Source organism: Rhineura floridana, chromosome 12 (assembly GCF_030035675.1).
Source record: "Rhineura floridana isolate rRhiFlo1 chromosome 12, rRhiFlo1.hap2, whole genome shotgun sequence".
NCBI classification, from domain to species: Eukaryota; Metazoa; Chordata; class Lepidosauria; order Squamata; family Rhineuridae; genus Rhineura; species Rhineura floridana.
The window spans coordinates 10,472,331-10,499,849 of NC_084491.1; the positions used below are offsets into that span (position 1 = coordinate 10,472,331).

The window sequence follows — 27,519 nt, forward strand, 5'->3', positions numbered from 1 at the left end:
GTCTAAATGCAAAGAATTTCATTTAAGTCGGATAAATCGTGTCTTTACGCCAAGACCCGGAACGGTCTCTGAGAGCCACTTTTCTTCAGGGGTCTTCTCCTTCCCTTCTCCAGTTGCTAAGGCCTCGGCTGCCTCGCTGTCAGCTGCTTCTCGTCCTGGTTTGCTGTCAGCTGCTTCTCGTCCTGGTCCGCTGTCAGCTTTTTCTGATAATTTATAAGAGACTTGATAATTGTGGAATCTGATATAACATAAGGTGGTACAAAGGGAGTTACAGCATTCCATTGCTGAGATGGCCTCCCAAATAGAAATTCAAACGGATACATTTTTAAAGTTCCCCTTGGCATAGTTCTAATATTGTGAAGTGCCAGGAGCAGTACATCAGGCCATCTCAATTTTGTTTCTAAAGTCAATTTCAAAAGGGCTGACTTCAGGTGAGAGAGAATTTATTCTCTCAACCTGTCCCGAGCTCTGTGGGTGCCAAGGTATGTGTAATTTCCATTCAATTCCCATTGTCTTTGCAACAATTTGAATTATTTCTGCAGTAAAATGAGTTCCTTGATCGGAATCTAAGGCTACTGGAGTGCCATATCTAGGGATAATTTCCTTCAACAAAATCCTAGCCACCTCTAAGGCGGTTGCATGACAGGTAGGAAAAGCCTCCACCCATCCAGTCAATTGGTCAACTATTACAAGGAGATATCTAAATCCCCTACATTTTGGTAATTCAACAAAGTCAATCTGAAGGCTCTCAAAAGGAGTGAAAGCCCAAGGTTTTCCCCCAGGGGGACCTTCCTTGAGTCCTCTTGGATTTGTCCTCTGACAAATGTTACAGCTTGAAACTATTTCTCGGGCTCTTTGATGCACAGTACGAGCAAACCATTGTCTTTGGACTGATTCTACTAATTTTGAGGTTCCCCAGTGCATTTGTTTATGCATTTGTTGCAATAACAAGCGAAGAGGTTCTGGAGGGATGCCTGGTATCCCTTCCTGAGTATGATATATACCCTGACTATCAGGCAACATTCCACTCTGCTCCCACAGAGACTTAACTGGTGGGGGAAGGGTCTCGTGCCACCTCTTTAATTCCAATACAGTGTTTTTTGGTTCTAACTTAACTTCCTCTAGGACTGCTTGAAAAGTCAGAGGTTCTTTTTTTTTATCATTAATTTTTATTCAAATTTTCAAAGACAAAAAACAAAACAAAACAAAAATAATTAAACAATAAAATAAAATGTTGACTTCTGATTTGTCACAGATCAGTTATAGGTCTACAATATATAACAATCCTGTCTCTAAAATTATATTACAAAATCACTTTCCTCCAGTAGCCATCCCAATTAATCATCAAATCTCATAAACATTACTTTATTATTTCCACAAAAAGTCAAAGAGAGGTTTCAATTCCTTGAGAGATATATCTTTCAATTTTTCTCCAAATAAACATGTCGTTTAATCTATCTGATTCAAATCTGTTAGGTCCAATAATTTCAATAGCCACTCTTCCATTATCTATATTAATTCCATCTTCCATCTTCACTAATCTTGTTAAGTCCAGTAATTTCAGTAGTCATTCTTCCATTATCAGTATCCCATAATAATCTTGTTGTCATAGCCATAGTCCAAATAAACATATCGATTAATCCATCTCGTCAAATCTATTAGGTCCAATAATTTCCATAACCATTCTTCCATTATCAATATTAATTCCATCTTCCATCTTCAATAGCCCTGTTAAATCCAGTAGTTTCAGTATCCATTCATCCATTATCAGTATCCCATGATGATCTTGCTGTCATAGCCATAGTCATATAATAACAGTCTGATGGGAATTTCTTTTATCACAAATATTTCCTTGCCATCAATTCTGAATATGTTGCTGAAATATTGTTGTAAAGTCATATCTCTGTTCTTTTTTACAAAATGCACCGGCTCATCTCTTAAGAGTTTTTCCATTGTCACATATCTGTAGTTAATTCCATAGATTTTTTCTATGTCAAGCTCCATCACATCATTCCAGTCAAGAAAATTATCCAAGACATTGATAACTTTATCACTAATATCTTCATTAATTTCTTCAGAGACAACGTTGAATTCCAAACAGTAAACTTTATTTCTAACATCCATAAACTCCAGATCTTTTTCCAATTCCACATTTGTTCCAGTCTCCAGGGCTTGTATCTTCCCTTTAATTTTTCTTTTCTCATCTCTAATCCCATCAAACTCCTCTCTCACAGAATCCCCTATTTCTTTAAACTCCTGCGTCATTTTGCTAAATTCAATTTTCATCTCCTGTCTACCCTGTCTCAGGGTTTGTTTCGTTATCTCAATCTCACTCATTATTTTCTGAAACATAATTTCTTCCATGGTCTCAGTCACTTTCCTGTTTGCCATTCTTAAAACCACAAAAACAAAAAATTATTTCAGCCACAATTGGGTTAATATTCCAGGCTTGCTGACATCAGTGTAGACAGTACAGCCTGCCTTATCTCTTATATGTTCAGGAAAACAAAACAAATTTAGTTCCCAGCTTGAAACAGTTAGTGGCGTCATGAACAAGCAGATTCATCAAAATGAAATAGACCAAAAAAAAAATAGTCCCAGACATATAATACTCCAAAGTTCATAAATCAAATTTATTTATTTTTTTTCCCTCCTCGAAATAGCAATCCCTCTTCCGTTAGTATCTTTAGAATGCACTTCCAGGCCAGCTTTTTGCAATAAAACAAAGATAAGCTTTTTCGATTTCTTTCCTCCTTAATTTCGTGAGTAAAAGAGAAGAGCTATAACTCACCCAGAAGATCTTTATAGCTGATTCATTGACAAATCTCTTTTTGCTGCAACAATTTAAACCAAGTGAAAAAAAAATAGAAAGAAGGATGCTTGCCTGTTAAAGTCCGTTTTTCTTTGAAGAAAAGATAAACGTGTCGCTTAATCAGTAAGAGCTTGATGGAAGTCCGTCCGCATTGCTGGCTGAACTTTCTCTCATAAATTAATGAAATCCAGTCCTCCCAACAAAAACAGGCTTTGTGGTTAATCTCTACGTTTCTCCCTGCCCGGGAGAAAATCTTTACCAGTCAAAAAGAATGTTCTGAAAAAGTCAGAGGTTCTTGTAATGATGCCTTTTGAGCAGCTCTATCTGCTCTATTATTTCCTTTTGCAACATCTGTGACATCCACAGAATGTCCCTTGCAGTGCATGATGGAAATAGCTAAGGGTAGATGTATACTGTCCAAAAGGTTGGAAACCAAATGGGCATTTGCTATTTTTGTTCCTGACGCAGTTAAGAACCCTCTTTGTTTCCATAGCTGACCTGTAGCTTGAGTAATTAGGCATATTTGGAATCTGTGTAAATGTTAACACTCTGACCCTTGGCTAACTGACAGGCTCTTGTTAAGGCATACAGTTCAGCTGCCTGAGCACTGAAGGTAGAAGGCAAAGCATGAGCCTCTTTAAGGATTGGATACTGCTTGACACAGGGATAAGGCAAATCCTTCCTTACCCTAATTTTGATGGGACATTGATTTTAAAAGTCCAACTTCATCATTTTTATGTCCCCACAACCAAGGGGGTAGAGAATCTATAAGCTCTTTAAGATCCTATGAAATTTGATCTTCCTTTTTTTCTGGCATGGTCAATTCGGAGGCATGCTGCAAAATTTTACTACTGGGTATGTCTAAATACAACCCATCTGGTGTGCATTTTATGGTGGCATTTAATTTACACAATAAGTCCTGACCGACGAGATTCATAGGCCCATCTGTCAACAAAAAGATGTGTTCCACAGTCAAAGGTCCAATTTGGGCCATCACTGGCTTTGACAGTGAACAATTTTGAGGTTTTCCAGTTACTCCTACAATAGTCTTTTTTACTTCACGTCTGGGAGCTGCTGTAGTGGGTATAGACGAGAGGGCTGCCCCTGTGTCTATGAGACATTTGTATTGATGATTTCCAGTTCATAAGTCTATTACTGGTTACTTTTGTGGCAGTAGCCAGGAGGCTGCTGAAAAACAGGGACCCTCTCCAAATAGTAGTCAATCTTCTAAAACATCATCGGATGCAAAATCAATCAAGGCTTGTTCTGCTGTATCTGAAACAAACTGAGCTCCTCCATGTCCTGGGGATTTTCCTTTTCCCCGTCCTCTTCCTCTCACTCTCCCTCTAAAACCTCCTCTGGCCTTCTTTGTGGGGCAATCTCTCCAAAAATGTCATTTTTTCCCTGCAGGAAAACATACATAATTCCTATCTGTCCTCTTCCTCTATTGGGCTTTTGGTTTATCTGGCTCAAAGCCACTGCAAACATGTGAATGGCCTCTTCCTTTTTCTTTTCTTGCTTACTCTGGCGCTCTTTATTATTATGGGCTATAGTGGCCCATGTAAGGATCTGAGACATCTCAGAATGGTCATAAGTATCCTTGCTATTTAACATTCTTCTAATGTGAGGGTCCGTGATGCCCACCTTAAAAATGCCCCTCATTAAGGCTAAATTTATAGGATCTTCAGGATCCATGCCACCCCAGACCCATACTGCCTCTTTTAGTCTCTGATAATAATCTCCTGGATGTTCATCGGGTTTTTGCTTTATTTCTCCTACTTTTTGCCAACTGATTTGTCTTTTGCCTGCTTCTTTCATTCCTTCTAAAAAGGCTTATCTGTACTTGTCAAGGGCCCATTTGTGATTCCTATCATTAGTTTCCCAATTAGGATTTCATACGAATGTCTGGGCATTCAGTTCTGGGACGTCTGCCAGGCTTGGGTCTCTTTGATTTCTGTCCTGAATTCGTGCTAGTATAGGTCCTGCTTTACTCACAATTTCTTCTGCTTCAGCATCAGTTAAAAGAGCTTTCACTAAAACTTGAATATCTTCCCATGAAGGTTTGTGGGTCATAAAGATAGTTTCAAAGGTCCTACATGCTCCTTCTGGATCATCTCTGAACCTAGGAGTCTGGCTTTTCCAGTTCATCAAGTCTGATGTAGAAAATGGGACATAAATCACTCGGGTTTCTATTTGATTTGGCCCTTTTACTGGAACAACTCAGAGTGGAAACATTCCATTGGGATCTTGCTCCAGTGGTGTTGGCGCTGAGGGGTTTACTGGTGGAACCAACTCTGCCACTGTCAGTTTTGGCAAGGGGCAGCTCAAGACTTCCCATTGGGATTTGTTGTTAGGTTCTGATGGTGTTATTCCAGCAGTACTTCTTAAATCATATCGCTTTGGAATCTCAGATGGAGACCAGTTAGGTGCAGGTTTACGTCTGATAGTCAGTTTAGGGATTTTCCATTCAACATGTTGAGACACTAAAACAGGAGGCAATTGGGGATACCATCCTACAGATTGGAGAGAGGGATCCTCCAAAATATCCATCTCCTCAACCTCGGAATATGGTGGGGGAATGGCTGCAGCCAATAGGGGAGTCCTTTTTTCCACAAACTCATAAAACAAGTACAAATACACCATTTGCCCAGGATGTTGATCCTCTAGAAAAAGCCTAAGAGCTTTTAATCTTTGGTCCTCAAAGGTACCATCTTTTGGCCATTGATCCTCTGGGGACCATAGGGTGGTATAATTTGGCCAGGCGTTCTGGCATAATTTTACAACTTTTGTTTTTGATAAGCCGGCGCCTCCTCCTGGCTTCAACCAATTTTCTAGAACTCGAGCCAGGGGAGTGTTTGGTTTTACTTTACTAAATGTACTTCCCATGTTCTACCTAGGTGGGATCTCATTGTGTGTGGGTGCGCAAGCCTATACCTGCCTTGCCCTGCAAGGACTTATCAGGGAGCGCTATCCTCTATGTGGAACCTTTACCAACAACCAACCACACTTCTCACGCTTCCATGTCCCGCAGGTCTGGGAGCAGTTTGCTGCTGAGGGGCTATGCTACCCACATTTGCAAAGGACAGGCTCAATCAAGTTCTCCCAGGTGGAGAATAATAACACACAACGCGGGTAAAATCAAGTTCAAGGCTCCTTATTTATTTACTGCAGTAAAGGCAAACCATACACTTCACACAAGGGGTGAGGCATGAGAGAGCCCCGAGCCCCCCAAAACAGGGATTTTTATACCCTTTACAAAACAAGCTGGTTAATTTTACACCCATCGTTTATTATGCTCTGCTTAATCAATAGTATAGTTACTCTTTCCTAAGGTCAAACAGTTAATCCTTACTTTTGCAAGTGTATGTTAAACAGTGGGTCACATTCCACTGCCAATGCTTATTTCAAAATGTGAGCCTTAAGCTTTTAAGCAAACAGACAGATACAAGCAGTGTTTAGGCAAATAGGCAATACTGTGACCTTTAGATTTTTCAAACTTCACAACCCCATCCTCAGCCACATTCTCCTTGAGCGTTTTTGCCTGGCTGGATTGTGTGTCCTGGAATTGTGATCCTGCCACTTGCTTGCCTGGGTAGAGCACAGAGACGATTGTGCAAGGGTGTGTAGAAACTAGCCTACTGTACAAAGGGAAAACCCACATTTGTTGAACTGCCTGCTCTTGCCTTTGACCTCGCTCGCCACTGTCATCCAGCCCCCAGAAGGTTGCCCAGAACCCAATATGGCCCATGGGCTGAAAAAGGTCCCTCACTTCTGATCTAGATAATCCTATTAAATATATATGCTCGTCCTCCCTCCCCTTTAGTTTTTTTTAATTAATTTGAGGAAGATCACAGTTGTGTCATCTCATAAGGCAGAAAAGGGGCTGTGACTCATCATGCTTTCCTTGCTCTTTTTCTTTGAACAGGTGTGCAACAGCAATAAGAACTGCCACTGTCACCCAGGGTGGGCCCCTCCATACTGTGACTCCAAAGGATACGGTGGCAGTGTGGACAGCGGCCCTCCATACAACGGCAAGTACCTCCATGCAATGGAGATGGTAGCAGGTGTGGTGGCCTTCCTATGCTGTGTAACGCATGGAATCCTCCATTTATGAATTTATTTATTTATTTTATTTAATTTATTAGTCGCCCATCCGGCTGGCTGTCCAGCCACTTTGGGTGATGTACAACATAGGCATACAATATGTAGGCATTAAAAAACTAAAAACAATGAAGATAAAATCTAACCCACCCCAAAAGCCTGCCTGAAGAGCCAGGTCTTCAAGGCCCGGCAGAAGCTCATCATAGAAGGGGCATGGTGGAGATCATTTGGGAGGGAGTTCCACAGGGTGGGGGGCACAATTGAAAAAGCCCTCTCTCTAGTCCTCACCAGATTGGCTGTTTTGACTCATGGGATGGAGAGAAGGTCTTTTGAGGCTGATCTTGTTGGGCGGCATAGCTGATGATGCTGGAGGAGCTCCTTTAGATAGACTGGGCCAAAACCTTATAGGGATTTAAAGGTCAAAACCAACACCTTGAATTGGGCCCGGTAAGCAACTGGTAACCAGTGCAACTCTTTTAGCACTGGAGTGATATGATCTCGCTGGCGGCTGCCTTTAATCAGGCGCTCCGCCGCGTTCTGTACCAGTTGCAGCTTCCTGACCATTTTCAAGGGTAACCCCATGTAGAGCGCATTACAGTAGTCTAGGCGAGAGAAGACCAGGGCATGTACTACTGATGAAATTGCAGGACCAAGCTGCTCCAAATAACTAGGCCCCGATTAGCGGTCATGGTGGTGGCTTCCTTTTGTCTGTCAGGTTTTGCTTTCAATGGGAGGAGGAGCTTGGGTTTTGGATCACCAGCCTTTGGAGACTTCCACCCTCTGGATTGGTGGGGAGAATTCTGCAACTTCCAGAACTTCTATTTGTCCTGGGAAGGGCTGGCGCCAGAGGTTAGCCAGGTCGGGACCTGGCCAAAAGGCCCTGGGGCTCAAGGGGCCTCTGAAGGGCCCCTCCTTAGGGTGGGTGGGCAGTGTTCCCTTCCCCAATTTGCGGCAGCATCAGCACCTGTCCCTGCTGCAGATTGCAGAGAAGGCGTTCCCAGGCACCCCCCCACTACCCCGCAGGCCCGCAGTGCCCATCTGCATGCCCCACCTACCTCTCCCTTAAAGTAAATGCTGGCTGCACTGCAGGCACAAGCCTGCCATCAACCAAGATGGTGGCCGAGGTTTCCCTAAGGGGCTCATGCCCCTGCTTCCATCTTGGTTGATGGCAGGTATGCGTGTGCGTAGCACGCATGCGTGCCATCAACCAAGATGGTGGTGGAAGCATCAGCCCCTTAGGGAAGCCTCGGCAGCCATCTTGGTTGATGGCAGGCATGCGCGCAGAGCTCAGGCAGCATTCACTTTGAGGTAGGTAGGTGGGGCATGTGTGCATGCGGGTGCCAGGGCCTGGGGCAGGTTGGTGCCCAAGGGTCCTGGCATGCCTGGCACTGGCTGGTGCTGGGCCAAATTTCTGCAAAAACAGACATACCATGGACTGCCTTCAAGTCGATCCCAAATTATGGCTACCCTATGAATTAGGTTTTCACGGTAAGCGGTATTCAGAGGGGGTTTCCCATTGTCTCCCTCTGAGGCTAGTCCTCCCCAGCTGGCTAGGTCTGCTCAGCTTGCCACAGCTTTCACAAGCCAGCCCCTTCCTTGTCCGCAACTGCCAGCTGGGGGGCAACTGGGCTCCTTGGGACTATGCAGCTCGCCCACAGCTGCACAGGTGGCAGGGCACGTAACCCCTGAGCCACTTGCTGTGGGGGTGATTTTTAGCTGGCCCTTGACACCCAGGAGACACGAGCGGGGATTTGAACAAGCAGACTCTGGACTCCCAGCCAGGCTCTCGGAAGCTTCCTTATACCAAATCAGACAGTTGGTCCATCTAACTGTGTATTGACAACCCTGATGGGCAGCGGCTCTCCAGAATTTCAGACAGAGGTCTCACCCAGCCCTACCTGGAGATGCCACGAATTGAGGCTGGGACCTTCTGCAGGCAAAGCAGGTGCTCTGTCACTGAGCTGCTGCCCTTCCAAATTTGTACACTAGCTTTTTTTTTAATGATTTATTAAGCTTTCGATTCATGCCTGCTTTTTCAGATGCATGAAATGAAATCTTAGTTTGCAGGTGTATGTAGGAGAAAATGGTATGGTGGGAGATGAATGGGAATGGTAAGCAAAAATTATAGTTGGTGCTAAAAAATGTGCACACTACATTTTAGCTGTTTGACTTGCTTATGCCAGCTTCAAAAAATAAAAAATAGAAAGCATAAAAAATGCAATTAAACAGCTACAATAACACCCTTAATCCCAGCCTCTAAAATTGGCCTTGCAAATGAAGTCCACAAAATTATTAGCCAAAAATATCTTTTTTTTACTAGCCCACTTGCTAACGCACAATTAAGGTGTCTGGAACTGTGGGCTTCTAGCCCTGCTGGAATTTTTTATGAGCCTTTTACACATTCAGACATTCAGACACGCTATTCTTACACATGACATAGAGACAACCAAACATAAGCAAAGCCCAAACAGGTTGGGGGGGGAAGAGAGAGAAGCGTGGGGAGAAAAACACCAGATGATAATTAATAAAGCCTTTTAAGATTGCATAAATTTCCACAATATTTCCTGTATTTCTTTATGTCTCTTTTATATTGACATTTATATGCTACTACTTACTTGGCTGCTTCTCTTTTATGTGACAGCACCTGGTTTTTTTAAATGTGGCATTAACATTGCCACTCATCATTTATTATTTGAGCACAGACCTTGCACTGCATGTTGCATTAAATTCAGACAAAAAGGCAACCCCTCCCCAAAAATCTTAAGCTATAGAAGTTGGTCCCAGACACAGTATAAACATCTGTGTGCACCTAGAAACCCAAATTCACACAAAGGTTGCGTATTAAAACAAAACATCTGTCCTGATGTCTTAAAACACAAATGCAGTTGAAAATATAATTAAGAATGAAGCAGAAAGAGGTGCCATGTGATTCATTGGTAGGACCAACGTTCTCTGTCCACTAGCGCAAGGAATCCAATACAACAGTTGTACTAGCAGAAGCTCATGGTTCAATAGATTGCACAGTCTATGGTCTAGTATAGTTACCAACAACCGGCTTTTACTAGTGGAACTATCATGTCACCTCTGACTCACCTTTCCTCTAAATGAAAAAGCCCCAAATGCTGCAACCTTCCCTCAAAGAGGAGTCGCTCCATCCCTTGATCAATGTTTTTAGCTGCTCTAAATGACTGATATTTGTCTTATGTTGTGTCTTATGTACATTTGTGAGCCACTTTGGATTTTGAAGAAAATTGGATCAAGACTGATGGAGTGATCACTTCTTTCCCTCCTAAATGGAGCTGAGGAAGTTTGTTATTCCAAATCCATGGAAGGGAGTGCTGCAGAGATACAACCAATGTTGCCGCTGGAACTAATTTTCTTTCTTTCTTCCAGACACGGATAACACAATGAAAAACTGGCTGCTGGCGTTCTTCTTCCTGATTCTTCCTTTGCTGTTGACTTTGATCTTCTGTTACTATAAAAGGAATCGGCAGCTGTCATGCTTCAGGCTACTGACAGAGACTTGTTGTGGGTAAGTATTTCCTGTCCATCCCCCACGTTGCAGCTCTTGTGCAGAAAATAGACCGAGGATGGTTTTAGCAGAATGACAAGGCCTTTAAAGAAATCACAAGCTCTCTGCGAAGTGATGCTTGCATTCAGCATCTCTGTGGCCATTTTGCACTATGCAGGACTTGGTTTTCCTAAAGTCGACAGAACACCAGCCAAGTTCCTCCCAGTTTGACAGCCCATGCTTTGTACTCTGCACGCTGTTGGAGTACAGTTGGAGAAGCTACAGTCAGACCATTGGTCCAGTTAGCTCAGTAGCTTTCTAGGGTTTTAGGCAGGAGTGTCCCCTGCTTTCCCTGGAGATTCCAGGGATTGGACCTGGCACCTTTTGCATTGAAAGCATGGACTTTGCTATCATTTCTTTATTCATATATTGAATGTATATCCTGCTTTTTCTCAAAGGAACCCAGGGCTGCAAACATCAACAAAACAATTCAACAACAAAAAGAAAAGCATTCTAAACACAGTTATAAAACCTTCTAAAACACAAATACAATTAAAAATCTTCTAATTATAGTTAAAAACATTCTTTCAACCAGTGATCTCTAGGTTGCCAGGAGCAATCCACTTCAGCCATCAAATGCCTGGTTAAACAGGAATGTTTTCAGAGTCCTCCGGAAAGACAATAGTGATGGAGACAGATACACCTCACTGGGGATGGCATTCCACCAATGGTGAACCACCACTGAAAAGGCGCTGCCATGGGTAAACACCAACCAGGGCAGCCCCTAGTGGCAGCACCATCAACAAAGCCTTGCCTGCCAATTGTAGGTTTCCAAGATGGTTGATACTGGGGAAGACGTTCTTTTAGATATGTGAGTCCTAAGCCAGTTAGGGCTTTATATACTAGTATTAGCACCTTATTGGATCTGGTAGCTCTCTGGCAGCCGGGGCAACGTTTTCAGGACAGGTGACATATGGTCCCATTGGGCTGCCCCACTTACCACATTCTGTACTAGCTGCAGCCTCTGGACTGTCTTCAAGGGCAACCCACATACAGCACATTACCGTAGTCACCAGTGCATGGACAACTGAGGCCAGGCAATCCCAGTCCAGGTTACTGAGTGATGGCTCTTCCCTAAACGAGTTCTGGGGTGCAGCTGAATCCCAGAATCATTTTACAAATCTGTGTGTGGAAGCTGGGCCTCCAAGTAAAGTCACTTCTGATTTGTTCTGTTTGCTCAAAAAGCAATTGGAATGTTTCGACATGCCTGAGCCAGCAAAGTGTTCTCTGTAATGCAAGCCTGAGTCATTAGGCCTTTTAGGGCCAAGGGGCACATTTGGAATTTTGAGAAAGTGCTGTGAGTGCCAGTAACAAAATGGCTGCCCTGGGTTTTGTGGCATGACACAAAATGACTGCCGTGAGGATGTGACATAGCACAAAATGACTGCCACATCTAAAAGAGCAGAGAAAGAGATTGGGCCAAAAAACAGGCACCTACATCAGCCACAACTGCGCTTGCTCACAGAAAGAAGCTCTTTGCCCCACTCCTCTTTTCAGGATGGAAGGGACGGTGGCTGTCCAGTCTTCACATTCTATGAAATTTGGGTATGTTTAAGGATGTGGGTTGCATGTAGCACAGGCTAAGCCAGTGCAAACAGGAACTGGGCAGGAGGAGCATACAGTCCCTCATGCATTGTGGATTTTTGACGGGGTATTTACTGAGACCTTTCACAGGCACCAAAGGAGGTAATGGCAAGTACACTGATGCCTGCAGTTGCCTGAGAATTATTCTGTCAGGGTTAGTGCAGGTAAAAGATTAAAAGTCAACTTCTTCAAAGTGATTAGGTATTCCTTGACCATTTGTCTATCAATCTCAAGGTGCAATCCTACCCCTTCATCTTCACATTTCCAAGGAGGGTCATAGATCCTCTTTGGGGAGAAGACTGAGCCAAAATAGGAATTAAGCACTTCCATCTTTTCTTTGTCATCTGTTACCATTTTGCCATCCTCACTGAGTAGCTGTGCCACCATTTCTTTTCTCTGTCTTTTACTATGGACATACCTGAAGAAAGCTTTTTTGTTGGTTTTAGCATCTCTCGCTAACCTCAGCTCATTCTCAGCATTAGCTTTCCTGATGCCATCCCTGCAATTCTGTGCTACCTGCCTGTACTCTTCCTTTGTGGCCTGGCCTTCCTTCCACTTCCTGTATGTGTCCTTTTTTGTTTTCAGGTCATCTCTAAGCTTTCTGTGAAGCCACATTGGTTTCTTCTGCTGTCTTCCCACTTTTTTCCTTGACAAAATTGTTTGCCATTGTGCCTTTAGAATTTCCTCTTTTAGAAACTCCCACCCATCTTGGACTCCTTTTCTCAGTAGAGTTGCTTGCCACAGAACCTTACTTACCGTTGTTCTGAATTTATTAAAATCAGCTTTCCTGGGTAAGCTTATGGCTCAGCTTTTGCTTCCTTTTAAATCAAGAACTCTAATATAGTGTGGTCACTTTACCCCAGAGTTCCTGTAACTGCCACTTGCAAAAGTTTCATCCTCATGTTCTCCTTGATTGGGTGGTTCATAGTAGACTCCAGTTACCATGTTACCTTGCCCCATTTACTTTAATCCAGATACTTTCTGTGGAGCCATCAAGCTCATCCTCCAGTATCTCTGTGCAGGGATATATATTTTTAACATATAGCGTGACTCCACCTCCCTTTCTATTCCTTCTATTCGTTTTGAACAAGTTATATCCTTCAATTGCTGTATTCCAGTTATGGGAGTCATCCCACCAAGTTTCTGTTACACCTATCAAGTCATGCTTAGTCTCTGTATTAAGAGTTCAAGTTCGTCCTGTTTGTTTCCCATACTGTGGGCATTAGTATACAGACATCAAAGACCATGTGATTTACAGCCTGGCTTCCTTCCTACATTTTTATGAAGACTATTACTGGGCCCCATTAGAGCCATTCCCTCAGTTCCTCTTACTGTGCACGAGCCTTTGTTAATCATTACCGCCAAGTTTACGTCTCCCTCCAAACTTGGAATGGAAATTACCAAATGGAAGTTACCAAACTGGGAATGGAAATTCTGCCACAGACAAAACTGCAAATGAGAAACAGCTTAGGCTGTAAGCCTCATCCTTCATTCGAGCAGCTCTGAACATTACAAGGGGTTTACAGGCATGCTCAGCATTTATCCATCTGCCTTGTTTCATTTATTTAGGTATTCTAGAAGATCAGATAACAGGATGCAGGAGCCTGTACACACATCCTTCCCACCGAGCATTCCCTACTCTCCAAAGGATATGTCAACTCAAATGGTAAGAGCTTTCCTGTTATTCCCTGATCTTGATCGTGGGGTGGGGAGAACACGGTGGTGGGCAGGTAGAACCCCACTTGGAATAAACGAGAGCTGTAACTACACATACACACCAGCAACTGGTATGGCTCAGTCTGCCCCTAACCAGCCCCCGCCTGTCAGCTTTCACATCCAGTCCAGAGGATGGCACTGCCTGTCATCTTCCACCTCCTTCATCTCAGTGTTACCCCCTGTAGAACTCAGCGGAGAGGGAAAATGCAGCAATATCTCAGTTAACAAATCCTCCAAGGAAAGAAGCTCCTTTTAACAAAGTCTTTTTTGGGTGCAGGGGGCATGGGGAGGCACATACTCTGGGATAGTCAGAATGTGCCTCCTTGTTTAGTGGATTTCGGCTGCTGCAGGCAGCTCTCTCACACATGGATGGAATGGCGCTCCTCGCCAGAGGCTACAGTTACCTCCACAGTAAACAGTGTGTTGGGTACCCTAGAAGCACTGTTTACTACAGATGCATCTGCTCAAGTGTAGGGGAGGATGGCAGAGAGAAAGAGAGGCCAAGCACAGGGTGGTGGTAGTGGCTGTCTCTTGCCTGCCCACCCAAGTGTATAGAGAGGAGAACTGTGCTCAAAGCTTTAGATTGCTAAAGCAAGTGCTACATGATAAAAGAAAAAAAGGCAAGGCAGGCATCCCTGGATGTATTTTGGAAGAAGCCTTCAAGTGGTCTGTATGCAAGGCTTACCTGACCTGGTTGTTTAATTTCAGACGCGCATATTGTTAGTTTTGAATAAAAAGTTTGCTGCCATATGTTGAACTGCTCTTCTTTTTTGTGGTGTAGGAACCTATGTTATTCCATGTTATTCATACTTTCGGTACCAAAGTTTCTGTTAAAAAATGCATGTACTTCGTTAACTGAGGTATTACTGCATGCAGTAGCATTATGGCAAATTCAGAAGTGCAGAGTCCCTTCATGTTAGTCATAGCCATGCCCCTCCCCCTTTTTTGCTGCAGGGTTGAGAATGAGATCCTTGTTACTGCCTTCTCCCACAACAGACATCCCTAGGAGCCAATCAGCATGAAAGGGGGGGTGTTAGCTACTGAAAAGAGTCTTCTCAGTGGCTGACTTGCCTTCTTTCACTCAGATTGGCTGCAATCAGCAGAAAAGAAGCATGTTAGCAGACTCTTTTCAGTGGCCAACACATTCCCCTTTCATGCTGATTGGCTCATAGGATGCCGGAGACATAGGGACTCTGCTGGGACCTTGCTCCCCAAAAAATAAAGCTTCTAAGACACACACCCCAGATCCTGGACAACTACACCCCTCACTATATGTGGATAAAACTAGAGTGACTTGGCTCTGCCTGCCTTTGGCTCTAGCTCCACTGAAAGTGTGGGGCTCAGGGCCTATGCCAGACATGCCGGGGCCTTTGGGCACCAGCTTGCCCTCGGGTGCGCACGCACACACACATGCGCATGTGTGCCTATCTGTCTCTCGCAGGGAGGGAGCTTCTTCTGCCTGCCTGTTCGCTGGCCTCTTAAGGAAAACATCTTGGTTAATGGCAGTCCTGCACGCGCAGCCATAACCATATTATAGGTGGAGCCAGTGAACTGGTGGGTGGAAGAAGCTCTCTATTGCAGATCATGGAAAAGGAGCGCTACTCCTCCCCCACCCTATTGAGAGGCCCGTCAGGGGCCTCTGTGACTCCAGGGGCCCTTGGCCAGGGCCTGACCTGGCCACCCTTTGGGACCCGCCTGGTGGGGCTCCCTGCTTTCCGCTCTGCCTGTCCCAATGGGCACCAGTTGCCACTGGTGGGGCTCTCTGCCCCCCGGTCCCAAACCTTGGAAACTGTTGTATAGTAAGGGTCTGAAAAAGTTTGCATTGAAAAATCTCTACCTCCCCACTCCCATCCCCAGTTGCAACTCTAGGCTCCTCTGGAAGTATAGGCAGGATACAAATTGAATACATATATACATACACACATACACAAATACATACATTTCCCTTGATTTCCTCGGAAAGGGAATTACCATTAAAACAGTTTTAAGGTCACATCCACACTATGCATTTAGAGCGCATGGCTTACCCCCAAAGATCCTGGGAACTGTTGTTTACTCACAGAGAGAGAGAGAGAGAATTCCCAGCACCCTTTACACACTATAGGATTGTTTGGGGGAAGCCATGTGCTTTAAATATCAATTTAATTAATTAATTAAATGTATATCCCACCCTTCCTCCCAGGTGTGGATGTATCTGTGATGTACAAGACTTGCCTATAGCAGGGATTGGAAACCTGTGGACAGGGACAGTGCCAGGCATGCTGGGGCCCTTCGGCTCCAGCCTGCCCTTGCCCCGGCACCCATCCGCACACCCCATCTACCTTTCTTTTGAAGTAAATGCTGGCTGCATTGCAGGCTCTTGCCTGCCATCAACCAAGATGGCGGCCGAGGCTTCCCTAAGGAGCTGATGCCTCTGCTGCCATCTTGGTTGATGGCACATATGTACAATGTGTACTCAGGCCTGCCATCAACCAAGATGGCGGCAGGGGCATCAGTCCCTTCGGGAAGCCTCGGCCACCATCTTGGTTGATGGCAGGTATGAGCTGGCAGCACAGACAGCATTTTCTTCAAAGGTAGGTGGGGCGTGCAGGCAGGCGTCGTGGGCCTGCACGGTGGAAGGGGGGTGCCTGGGAGCTCCGTCTCTGTGATCCATGGCAGGGTCAGGAGCCAATGCTGCTGCAGATCATGGAAAGAAGTACTACCTGCCCAGCCTAAGGTGGGGCCCTTCAGGCGCCCTCAGCCAGGGCTCGAACTGGCCGTCCTCTGGCACCAGCCCTTCCTGTGGAGATGATGATGTTGTTAGTTATTATTTTTATAACATTTTTACTTATTCCATTGTTTTTCTTTAAATTGAGAGTTGCTCTGTCCTTCTGTTGAAGTGAATGGGCCCTCCTTTGTGGGCAGAGAACTCTGGAACCTACAAGAAAGTGCTGTTGGGATGAAGCTCTGGGGCAGAGATGGGAGCCTTTGGCCCTCCAGATGCCATCCCATGAACCCCGACTGCTGGCCGTGTTGGCTCAGAGCTGATGAGAGTTGTAGTCCAACAATATCTGGAGGGCCACAGATTCCCCAGCCCTGCTCTAAGGACAGTTTCATATGCGACATTCTTTCTACATGGGTTTAAAAAGCATGTTGGAAAAAACCTCATCAAGCTACACGTATCTATGAAAACCACATAAAGTATCTAATATTGTTGCGTATATTTACTTGGGAGTGGAATCGTGCAATGACTTCCAGACAGGTCTGCGTGTGGACAAAACAGACATTCCTGTGATTTGCGAGCATGAGACTGTGCCCATCTTCGCCATTGCTTATAATTGTTTTATATTTATTTAAAATATTTATGTACCACACTTTACTAAAATTGGTTCCTCAGCAGTTGACAAAATCTTAAGTACTGAGAAACAATCAAACCATGTAAAAATGACAACCTGCAATAGATGAAAAGAGACCAGTTAGCAGGCATTTTAAAAAATGCCTAAAATATTTTAAAAGCTGGGAGAATAAAAAGGGTCTCACCTGTTGTCAGGGTAGCCTCCCTGTGGAGGATGCCCTATAGACAAGGAGTTATGCTCAAAATGGCCCCTTCTGTGGTTTTCACTCCCTTTAACTCTAATAAGGAGGGAACAGAGAGAAGGGTCTTGGCTGATGATCTGAGAGTATGGACAGGATGACATGGGAAGAGACCCTCCCTATGGGCCAACCCTTGATAATCTAGTGTGTTTGAGATGCTGTGGACTACAACACCCAACAGCCCCAACCACCACAGCCATGCTGGCTGGGGCTGATGGCCATTGTCGTCCAAAACATCTGGAGGGTGTCTAGTTGGAGAATGGTGGCCTATAGGCAAAATGGCATATGTGAAGCAGCTTTGACTCATCAGCATACTTTGGGGCTGGAGAGTAATTTTACTCCAAACTCAGGGGCTAGAAGCTGGTCTTCCTCTCCCAGTTTTGTCTGCATTGACAAAACAGGGTCCAGACAGGTGTGTTTTCCTGCACATGTTTTCTACCACTGAGCTACTGCTCTTGCTGCTTTTCATTGATGGGCTCTGAAAACAATCTGGGTGACTGCAAGAGGGGAAGTGAGGCTCTTCCTGGGTGCCACCAACTCATGACACTTAATAATAATAATAATAATAATAAATCTTTATTTTTACCCCGCCCTTTTTCCAAAACTGGAACTCAGGGCGGCTTACAAATAAAAACTACACATAGGTAAAAAAAACATACAAAAATATACAATTAAAATAGAATTAAACTATTCGTGACATTAAAACCATGAAACATACACTTAAGATACTAAGACAATTTAAAACATTAAGAATAGGACCATAGAACAATACAACAGAACTTATGAGGCCCTATCTTAAACATCTTCTAGTCCAAAAGCCTGTCGGAATAAAAAAGTCTTTGCCTGCTGACGGAAGGATAGCAAGGAAGGGGCCAGTGGCAGCTATTGACTCCATGTCAGTGGGGCAGTGGAATCCACTCCAGGTTTTAGTCTGAACCTTTGCAGCTCCTTGGAAGTTCAGACTAAAACCCGGAGCAGATTCCACTGCCCCACTGATATGCAGGCCAACTGCCACCGTTTGATGCAATCATCTTTTGTGAATGTCTGTTTCAATAATAACCGTTCCTTACTGGTTTTCTCACAGAGCATGCAAACAAAAAGATACCATGTGCCATCATACACAGCTAATCAGCAATCTCATTCTGAACCTTATCGCTACACTTCTCCCCCTTCTTATGCAACATCCATGGGGCTGTCCGTGGAACAGCACTGCATCCCAACAAGGTTAGTGGCAATGCAGAGAAAGTCACAGGTTGTGGTTCTGACATGAAAACTCTGTTGTTGTACTTTTCTTTTGAATGAGAGCTGATAGCAGTTCAAGTGCTAGGCTTAGGCCAGAGTTTAAATCTCGATTCAGCTTCAAGGCTAATTGTGCTACCCTGGGACAGTCAATTAACCCTCAGCCTAGTCAACCTCACAAGGTTGTGAGGATCAAATGGAACAACCTTGAAAACAATGCAGTGATTACTAGGAGCCAACATGGATTTATGAAGAACAAATTCTGCCAAACTAATCTTATCTCATTGTTTTGATCGGGTAACCTCCCTTGTAGACTGTGGGAATGCTGTGGACATAATATATCTTGACTTCAGCAAAGCTTTTGACAAAGTGCCGCATGATATTCTGATTAGCAAGCTAGCTAAATGTGGGCCGGATGGAACAACTATCAGGTGGATCCACAGTAGGCTCCAGAATTGTACTCAAAGAGTGTTTATCAATGGTTCCTTCTCAAACTGGGTGGAAGTAACGAGTGGGGTACCACAGGGCTCGGTCCTGGGCCTGATGCTCTTCAATATTTTTATTAACTTGGATGAGGAGGTACAGAGCATGCTTATCATATTTGCAGATGATACAAAATTGGGGGGCACAGCTAATACTGTGGAAGACAGAAACAAAATTCAAAGGGACCTTGATAGACTGGAGCATTGGGCTGAAAACAACAGAATGAAATACAACAGGGATAAATGCAAAGTCTTGGAATTGTCATTTATCACAAACTGAATATGAGCCAACAGTGCAATGTGGCTGCAAAAAAGGCAAATGCTGTTTTAGGCTGCATTAACAGAAGTATAGTTTCCAAATTGCATGAAATATTAGTTCCCCTCTATTCAGCACTTTTTAGGCCTCATCTTGAGTACTGCATCCAGTTCTGACCTCCACACTTCAAAAAGGATGCAGAGAAACTGGAACAGGTTCAGAGGAGGGCAACAAGGATGATCACAGGACTGGAAACAAAGCCCTATGCAGAGAAACTGAAAGAAATGGGCATGTTGAGCCTTGAGAAGAAAAGACTGAGGGGGATATGATAGCACTCTTCAAGTACATGAGAGGTTGCCACACAGAGAAGGGCTGGGATCTCTTCTCAATCATCCCAGAGTGCAGGACATGGAATAATGGGCTCAAGTTTCAGGAAGCCAGATTTCGACTGAACATCAAGAAAAGCTTCCTAACTGTTAGAGCCATATGACAATGGAACCAATTACCTAGAGAGGTAGTGGGCTCTCCGACACTGGAGGCATTAAAGAATGCTTTGATTTGGATTCCTGCATTGAGCAAGGGGTTGGACTTGATGGCCTTATAGGCCCCTTCCAGCTCTACTGTTCTGTGATTCTATGAACTCCATATATGCTGCCCAGAGCTCCTTGGAGGAAGAATGCAATACAAATATGATCAATAATAATAAATAGTTTGTTCACATATTGACATTAGGCTGGTTCAAAGGTAATAATCTTGTCCCATGAAATCGCTTGTCTCATGTGTGAAACCACAGTTTCCCCTTATATTCAAATCAGGGAACTGTTGTGTAATTTCAGACCACAACCCAGGATCTGAGAGAAAGGAAAGAGGGAGTACATGGACACAGTGCTCATTCTTATTTTATTTATACAGTATTCAACAAGATTTATATACCACTTGATTGTAATAGAACCTCTACGTGGTTGACAAAAAATATAAAACATTTAACATTATCAGTAAAAGACTGTTCAAAACAGATATTTTAAAAACTTTCAAAAGTTAATTAAAACCAACAGTAAACTAAAAAGACATGGATTTTAATCTATGTGTCTGGATAGGCTTGCCTAAAGAAAAATGTTTTAAGCAGGTGCCAAAAAGAGTAAAGCGAAGGTGCCTGCCTGCTGTCAGAAGGCAGGGAATTCAGCCTTGGTCGCTCTGGTAGATGATATGAGGAGGGCATTAGATAGGGGAGAATTTACCTTCCTTGTCCTCCTCGATCTCTCAGCGGCTTTTGATACTGTCGACCACAGTATCCTTTTATATCGCCTAGAGGGATTGGGAATAGGAGGCACTGTATTACGGTGGTTCCGCTCCTTTCTCTCTGATAGGTACCAACAGGTGGCATTGGGGGAGGAGGTTTCAGACCCTTGGCCTCTCAATTGTGGTGTGCCACAGGGTTCTATCCTCTCTCCCATGCTATTTAACATCTATATGAAGCCGCTGGGGGCAATCATCAGGAGATTTGGGCTGCAGTGTCACCAATATGCGGATGACACTCAGCTCTATCTCTCATTTAAATCTTCACCAGAGTTGGCTGTGGAGACCGTGTCCAAGTGCCTGGAGTCCGTGAGTGGATGGATGGGAAGGAATAGGCTGAAACTGAACCCCGACAAGACCGAGGTACTGCTCGTGGGGGACAAGAGAAGGTTGGGAACCGTTGACCTGAAGTTCAATGGGGTGAATTTACCCCTAAAGGACCAGGTCCGCAGCCTCGGGGTTGTACTTGATTCCAAGCTGTCCATGGAGGCTCAGATTTTGGCTGTGAGCCGGGCAGCTTGGTACCAGCTACACCTTATACATAGGCTGCAACCCTACCTTCCTGTTCATCAGCTCCCACTGGTAGTACATGCCCTGGTCACCTCTTGATTAGATTACTGTAATGCGCTCTACGTGGGGTTACCCTTGAAAACGGTCCGGAAACTACAACTTATTCAAAATGCGGCGGCTCGATTACTCACAAACAGTCGTCGCCGGGACCACATCACGCCAGTGTTGTTCGATCTACACTGGCTTCCAGTTGTTTTCCGGGCCCAATTCAAGGTGTTGGTTTTAACCTTTAAATCCCTACACGGTCTCGGCCCAGTTTATCTAAAGGAGCGCCTACAACGCCACCAATCATGCCGCCTGACAAGATCGGCCACACAAGGCCTTCTCTCAGTCCCACCAACCAAAGCAGCTAGGTTGGCGGGTACTAGAGAGAAGGCCTTTTCAGTGGCGGCCCCCACCCTCTGGAACTCCCTCCCACAAGATCTTCGGCACATCTCTTCCCTGAATATGTTCCGCAAGGCCTTAAAGACCTGGCTTTTTCAGCAGGCTTTCGGGACTTCTGGGGAGGCTTAATATTCTTCTGTTTTAAATGCCTCCTATTATGTATTGTTTGCTCTTATAATTTATATATTTCACTGTATTTTTATATTGTATTCTGCCATATTTATTGTATGTACGTCGCCTAGAGTGGCCACTGGCCAGATAGGTGACACATAAATTAAACTTATTATTATTATTATTATAATTCCAAACTGTAGGGGCTGCCACACTAAAAAATCAATTTATTACAAGTGCAGGACCATTATTATGTGGCACCTGTAACAGTGCCAGTTCTGTAGACTGAAGCAATCTAGTGAGCATCTTAATAATTATTATTGGTTTAATAGTTCATGGCTTATTAAACTAAGAACATTACACCTGAACTGGGCTATTATATATGCAAACATAGTAAACCAGATCTGCACAACTTGCGTCCTACCAAATTGAAAAGAGCCCACCAGCCATGAATGGTTCCATGCTGGATGCTTGAGAATCACGTTTGTTTTACAGCTCCAGGCAGGCAGCAAAAACTGAAAGTGTATTGAGCCTGTGATAGGCTAATGTGTAGACTTGTAGTAATTCTTTTTTCTCAGCATTTAGGAATATAGGAAGCTGCCTTATACTGACTCAAACCATTAATCCATCTAGCTCAGTACTGTCAACACTAACTGGCAGTGGCTCCACGGGATTTCAGACAGGGGTGCTTCCCAGCCCTAGCTGGAGATGCCAAGGATTGAACCTAGGACATTTTGCTTTACCACTGCGCTTACAGCCCTTACCCAATTCAGGATTCCTACATAATCTTTGAACTTGTGTTTACATAGTTGCTCTGACTCTGTAGATCTGGGATGCCAAATTGATGGACCAGTGGCTAGATTCAGCATATGATGCAATTTCATAGGGTTCCTGGTGTTGTTTATCAAATGTTAGGCAAGATCTGCTAAAAGGTTTTTTTGCTGGTTGGGTTTTGTATACAATACCCTGGACTCTCATTATTATTGTTGTTGTTCATCTTCATTTTCATTTGTATCCCACCTTTCCTCCAAGGAGCTCAAAGTGGTGTACATGGTTCCCCCCTCTCCATTTTATCTTCACAACAACCCTGTGAGGTAGGTTAGGCTGAGAGATAGTCACACCCGGTGAACTTCATGGCTGAATGCGGATTTGAACCCTGGTCTCCCAGATCATAACCATTACACCAAACTTTCAATATTAATGAGAGTATTATTTTTAAAAATAAAATAAAAATTATTAAATGTTTATAGGCTGCCTTTCAGGACAGTGTCCTCTCAAGACAGCAAACAGTAGGGATGGTAGCTTTTATTTATTAAAATGAAAGTTATCTTACACTTCCTTGACTATTTAACGTAGGGATGGGGACCCAATAGCGGCCCTCCAATTCTCATGAGCCCCAGCTGGCATGGCCCCAGTGGTCTGGGAAGATAAGAGTTTAGTCTAGCAATATTTGGAGGACCAGAAGTTCCACACCCCAGTCAAGATTTATGGACTAGTAAATAGATAGTACCCTATTGCTCAAGCATATGTATTTAAATACATGTGCATTGGGCAAGATCCATTTGCAGCCCATTCAAAGATTTAACTCCTAGAAACTTGGAGGATGGATTGATTCACAAGAATCATAACTCTAGTGCTCATATATGTACACTGAGGAGGGTTTTTTTTCGAGGCATCACTACCATCTCCCCCAAAAGCAACATAGGAACAGTGATTTACCAGGGTCAAGAAATCTGAACTGTTATTGTTCTTTATTCATAGTTTTACTGTTATAAGTATTTTATGTGTATTTTATTATGATGCATTTATTGCAACTAAATTGTACGTCGCCTAGAGTGGCCATCGGCCAGATAGGCGACATATAAATTAAATTATTATTATTATTATTATTATGGACTATAACAGTGCTGGGGAACCTGTGGCCCTCCAGATGTTGCTGGACTCCAACTCCCATCATTCCTGGTCATTGGCCATGCTACCTAAGGCTGATGGGGGTTGGAGTCCAACAGCATTTCAAGATCCTATCCTTCCTTTCCAGTTTATAGCAGCCATCCTCAACCTGGTGATTTAAACGTAACTGGTGAAAAGGCAGGTGATAAGTCAACAAATCAATTGATGCTTGACTCTCCATCTCTTGTTGCAGGCCTCCGCCCCCAGTGCTGAAAGCCACGAAAACTCAGGAACAGATTTTCCCTTCTCGACCTGCACCGTTGCCTCCCGTATAAACTGCCCGTTTCTTTTTCATGAGCCGCCGTGTTCGCGGGACAGAGCCGCACCTGTCTTGCATCAAGTGGCCCTTGAAACTTTTTGTTTTCCCTCAGCACTGCATCAGGAACAGAACAAAGGCAAAATGCAAAACCAAGGAATGTAAACTTAACGAGCAAATACCTCTACCAAAACTCTGGGAGCTGAAACCACCGAGCCTGTGAAAACTGTCTCTGCAAGTTGTGGTTGGGCTACACTGCTGGAAAAGTGGATCACTCTGAAATATAACAATTTTTTGGTCTGGCCTTTTGTGGTTAGATTTAATCATAAAAGTACTTGGTTATGTGGGTCCTCCCCACTCACCCAGACTATTTTTATAGAGAATAAAACATTGAGTGAAGACAGACATAACATTTTTGGAGATCACTGGGTCAAATCAGAAGGCTTTACTGTTTAATCCAAGTCTTATCTTTTTTAAAAAAACACTCTACAAATCTGCAACAGAAGCCATCTTATGGAGACCACTGATTGGCTGGTGCCCATTATGTCACCCAGACACCCCCTCCAAATTTCCAGAACAATTTTGCATTTTTAATTTTCTCTCTTTTTTAAAGTGAATAAGGTTAATAGTGGGCATAATATATAAGTACAGATGTTGCACTATAAAAAAACAGAAAAGGACAGCCTGAAGCATGGCAAGATGGCAGCTGAGCTGGCATTTGATTCTCTGGTGTGTATAGCAGTCATTCAAACTGCAAAGCTGGGAGCAAGCCAGGCTCACATTTTGACTGAGTTTTTTAAAAATGTTACATCTGTCTTCACCTGTAGTTATATAGAGGCAGGTGTTGAAGAACTGCAATTCAAATTGGACCAATTGTTTATAAGAACAAAAAAGCTTCAGGTTGGAGGTACTTTGCTTCTGAATCTCAGTTGCTGGAAACCGTAAGAGGGGAAAATGATCTTGTGCTCAGGTCCTGCTTGTGGGTTTCCCATAGACATCTGGTTGGCCACTGTGAGAACAGGATGCTGGACTAGATGGGCCTTTGGCTTGATCCAGCAGGCTCTTCTTATGTTCCTATGTGTGGGAGTCCACACAAAACAATTCAAAACTTTTGTTGGACTTTGGAGTTTCTTGCTTGTGTGCATAGAACTGCAAGGCACAAGGTGAAAACACAAAGAAAAATGCCATTGCAATCCTATATGTCTTCTTAGAAGGAAGCCCAGTTGGATTCACTTGATCATACTTCCAGGTAAATGAGTATAGAATTGCAGCCATACAGTGCAAACCTATCCAAGTCTACTCAGAAGTAAGGCCAAATGAGTTCTGACGGACTTATTTCCAGGTGAGCAAATATAGGATTGCAGCTTTAAATCTACTTCTCAAGAGAAGATGAAATGTATCATTAGCATGTTCATAGGTTTTAATGGTTTGTAAGATATTGTGTGTCTGCATGTATATTATTAACACATTTTAAAACATGGACAATTTGAACTTTGTGCAGGCTGACACTAAACTGTAGATAATTTAAAAAGATGTTGGGTAAGTTTAACTTAACCATTTTTAATGAATAGCAGTACAGCAAATTCTTCTAATTTACCACTAACTCTTTTTTTTTCAAAACAAAGTTGAGAAAGTCACCTTTTTTAATCTAGGCTGGTGAGTGGGCTGCTTAAGGCTCACAAGGCACTTATATTCAGCTCTCGTGAATTTTCTAGAACCCTAAGTATTCTAGCTTTAAACTGAAAACAACCACACTAATAGAAGTGCAGAGAGATGCTTGAGGATGTGATGACAACAATCAGTGCTCAAAGACTGGGAGTGAGGAGGGAAATAAAAGGCATAAATTCGCTATGTGTTCATTCCCATATCCTTGGTGTCGGTCTACAAAAATGTGTCTGCAGGCTGAATGAGATTTTCATATTTGAGAATAGGAATCTGGATGGGAATATTGCAGAGATGCTACCTGTCCTTCTTCCACCACCACCAGCCTGCCGCAACTACAGTTTGGGGTTTGTCAGGCTCAAAGATGCTATGCAAATACTGCTACTGACATGCAAATTAGTGGCAGGACTTCCAACTAATGATGTTGTTAAAACATGGCCTTCAGACACCCATGCCAAGCTGATCAGAGCTGCTGCTGTTTCATACGTCTCTATATAGGTAAATGTACAATGTTGGGAATGTGAACTCAAAAACTGCTGACTGTATTAAGTCAGTATGCACACTCTCCAGCTACTTTGCACACCTTCCGACTGCACACTTGTCGCAACATCTGTAGTGTGAGAGCACCAGCCTTGGTGCAAAATCTTGTTTTTATTTAAGCCCATTGAAAATGTTATGAGCACTTTAAATGCTAGCAGCCTACTGAAAAATCCAGTACACATATTTTTCATAACTTTTTTTTAAAAAATGTTGCTTTTTGTGTCAGTCAGGATGTTTACATTGGCTAAATCTTATTGGATTGAATTGCATCAATCTTTGCACCGTTGATTAAGCCAAATTTTTAAAAAGTTGTACCTGTGCTAAAAAGATTCTTGTAGACCGGGAGTTGTAGACTGATTATTAGCTGAGGTGGTGGGATATCCCGGTGTGCGTAGATAGTATATTGTTCATAATGGGTAAGGACTGTTACAAAGACACGTCTGCTACAAAGGCTTCAGAGAGCAAAACATTTCTTGTTAAATTATGTTAAGAATTATTCCCACATGGCAGTAGCTATTCAACATACGCTTGTTTGGTAAATTTCTCCATAATTTTTGCCAAAAATTTTTTAACAGTGTTTGTTTATATTCATATACAATGATATGTCTGCATCTGCAGTAATAAAATACTTGAACTATTGTGGTCTCCCAGATATTTGCAAAAGAGTAGTGTGGATACCATATACTGAAAAAACTACCTACAGCCAAAGATTTGAATGGCCATTTCAAGTCAATATGTCAACACCCATCTTAGTCACCTCTGCAGTTCCTGGCCACTAGCATCACTTGTCATGTCCCTGTGTCATTTTTTCCCTGGTTTTCCTTCTCCCCTCAAACGCCTCCTCCTGGCCACGTTCACATTTATTTTTCTAGAACACATGCTTTCCTGACTGTCCTGCGTTAGGCTTCTGCCTGCTCTGTCTCTTTCAAAGGCCAAAACATTCTTGTCAATGGCCAACTGGGGTCAGAACAGTTCAACTAGGGATGTTTTTCTAATCTTAAATCCAGTTCTCCACATTTCTGCAGCCATTTGCCATTTAAAAAAAAAATCCTCATAATTCTTCTGAATTTTACCACTAATTTTTTCTAATAAACATTTGTGTATGCAATTTTTACTAATACATTTTGCAAACAATTTCTCCTTATATAAAACATTGTTGTATTTTTTTTACTAATATGTTCATTTTTCTGCATACTTTCTCCTAATATATTCATTTTTGTAAACACTGCTTGGCTGGGGGAACTCCATTGCAAAATTCAGATAAATGTGAATTTCGAAGGATGGCTGTGTTCTCATATATTTTATTTATTTGTTTACATCTATATCCTGCCCTTTCTCCTAGAAGGAGCCCAGGGTAGCAAACGAAAACATTCTGAAACATCTTAAAATCAAAGGACTTGAAACATATTAAAACAA

The 27,519-nt window shown here is 43.3% G+C and overlaps 1 protein-coding gene across 4 annotated transcripts in view; it reads left to right on the forward strand.

Moving 5' to 3' along the window:
• Window positions 1-26,741, forward strand: part of ADAM9 (ADAM metallopeptidase domain 9) — a 113,648-nt gene extending 86,907 nt beyond the window's left edge. For all 4 annotated transcript variants that reach the window (XM_061592350.1, XM_061592349.1, XM_061592351.1 and 1 more), the window contains exons 18-22: window positions 6,738-6,843; window positions 10,307-10,445; window positions 13,638-13,734; window positions 18,442-18,581; window positions 23,839-26,741. In XM_061592350.1, coding sequence (XP_061448334.1) covers window positions 6,738-6,843; window positions 10,307-10,445; window positions 13,638-13,734; window positions 18,442-18,581; window positions 23,839-23,920 — 564 coding nt within the window. In that variant the 3' untranslated portion in view covers window positions 23,921-26,741. The remainder of the gene's footprint in view (window positions 1-6,737; window positions 6,844-10,306; window positions 10,446-13,637; window positions 13,735-18,441; window positions 18,582-23,838) is intronic.
• Window positions 26,742-27,519: the final 778 nt, after the last annotated feature.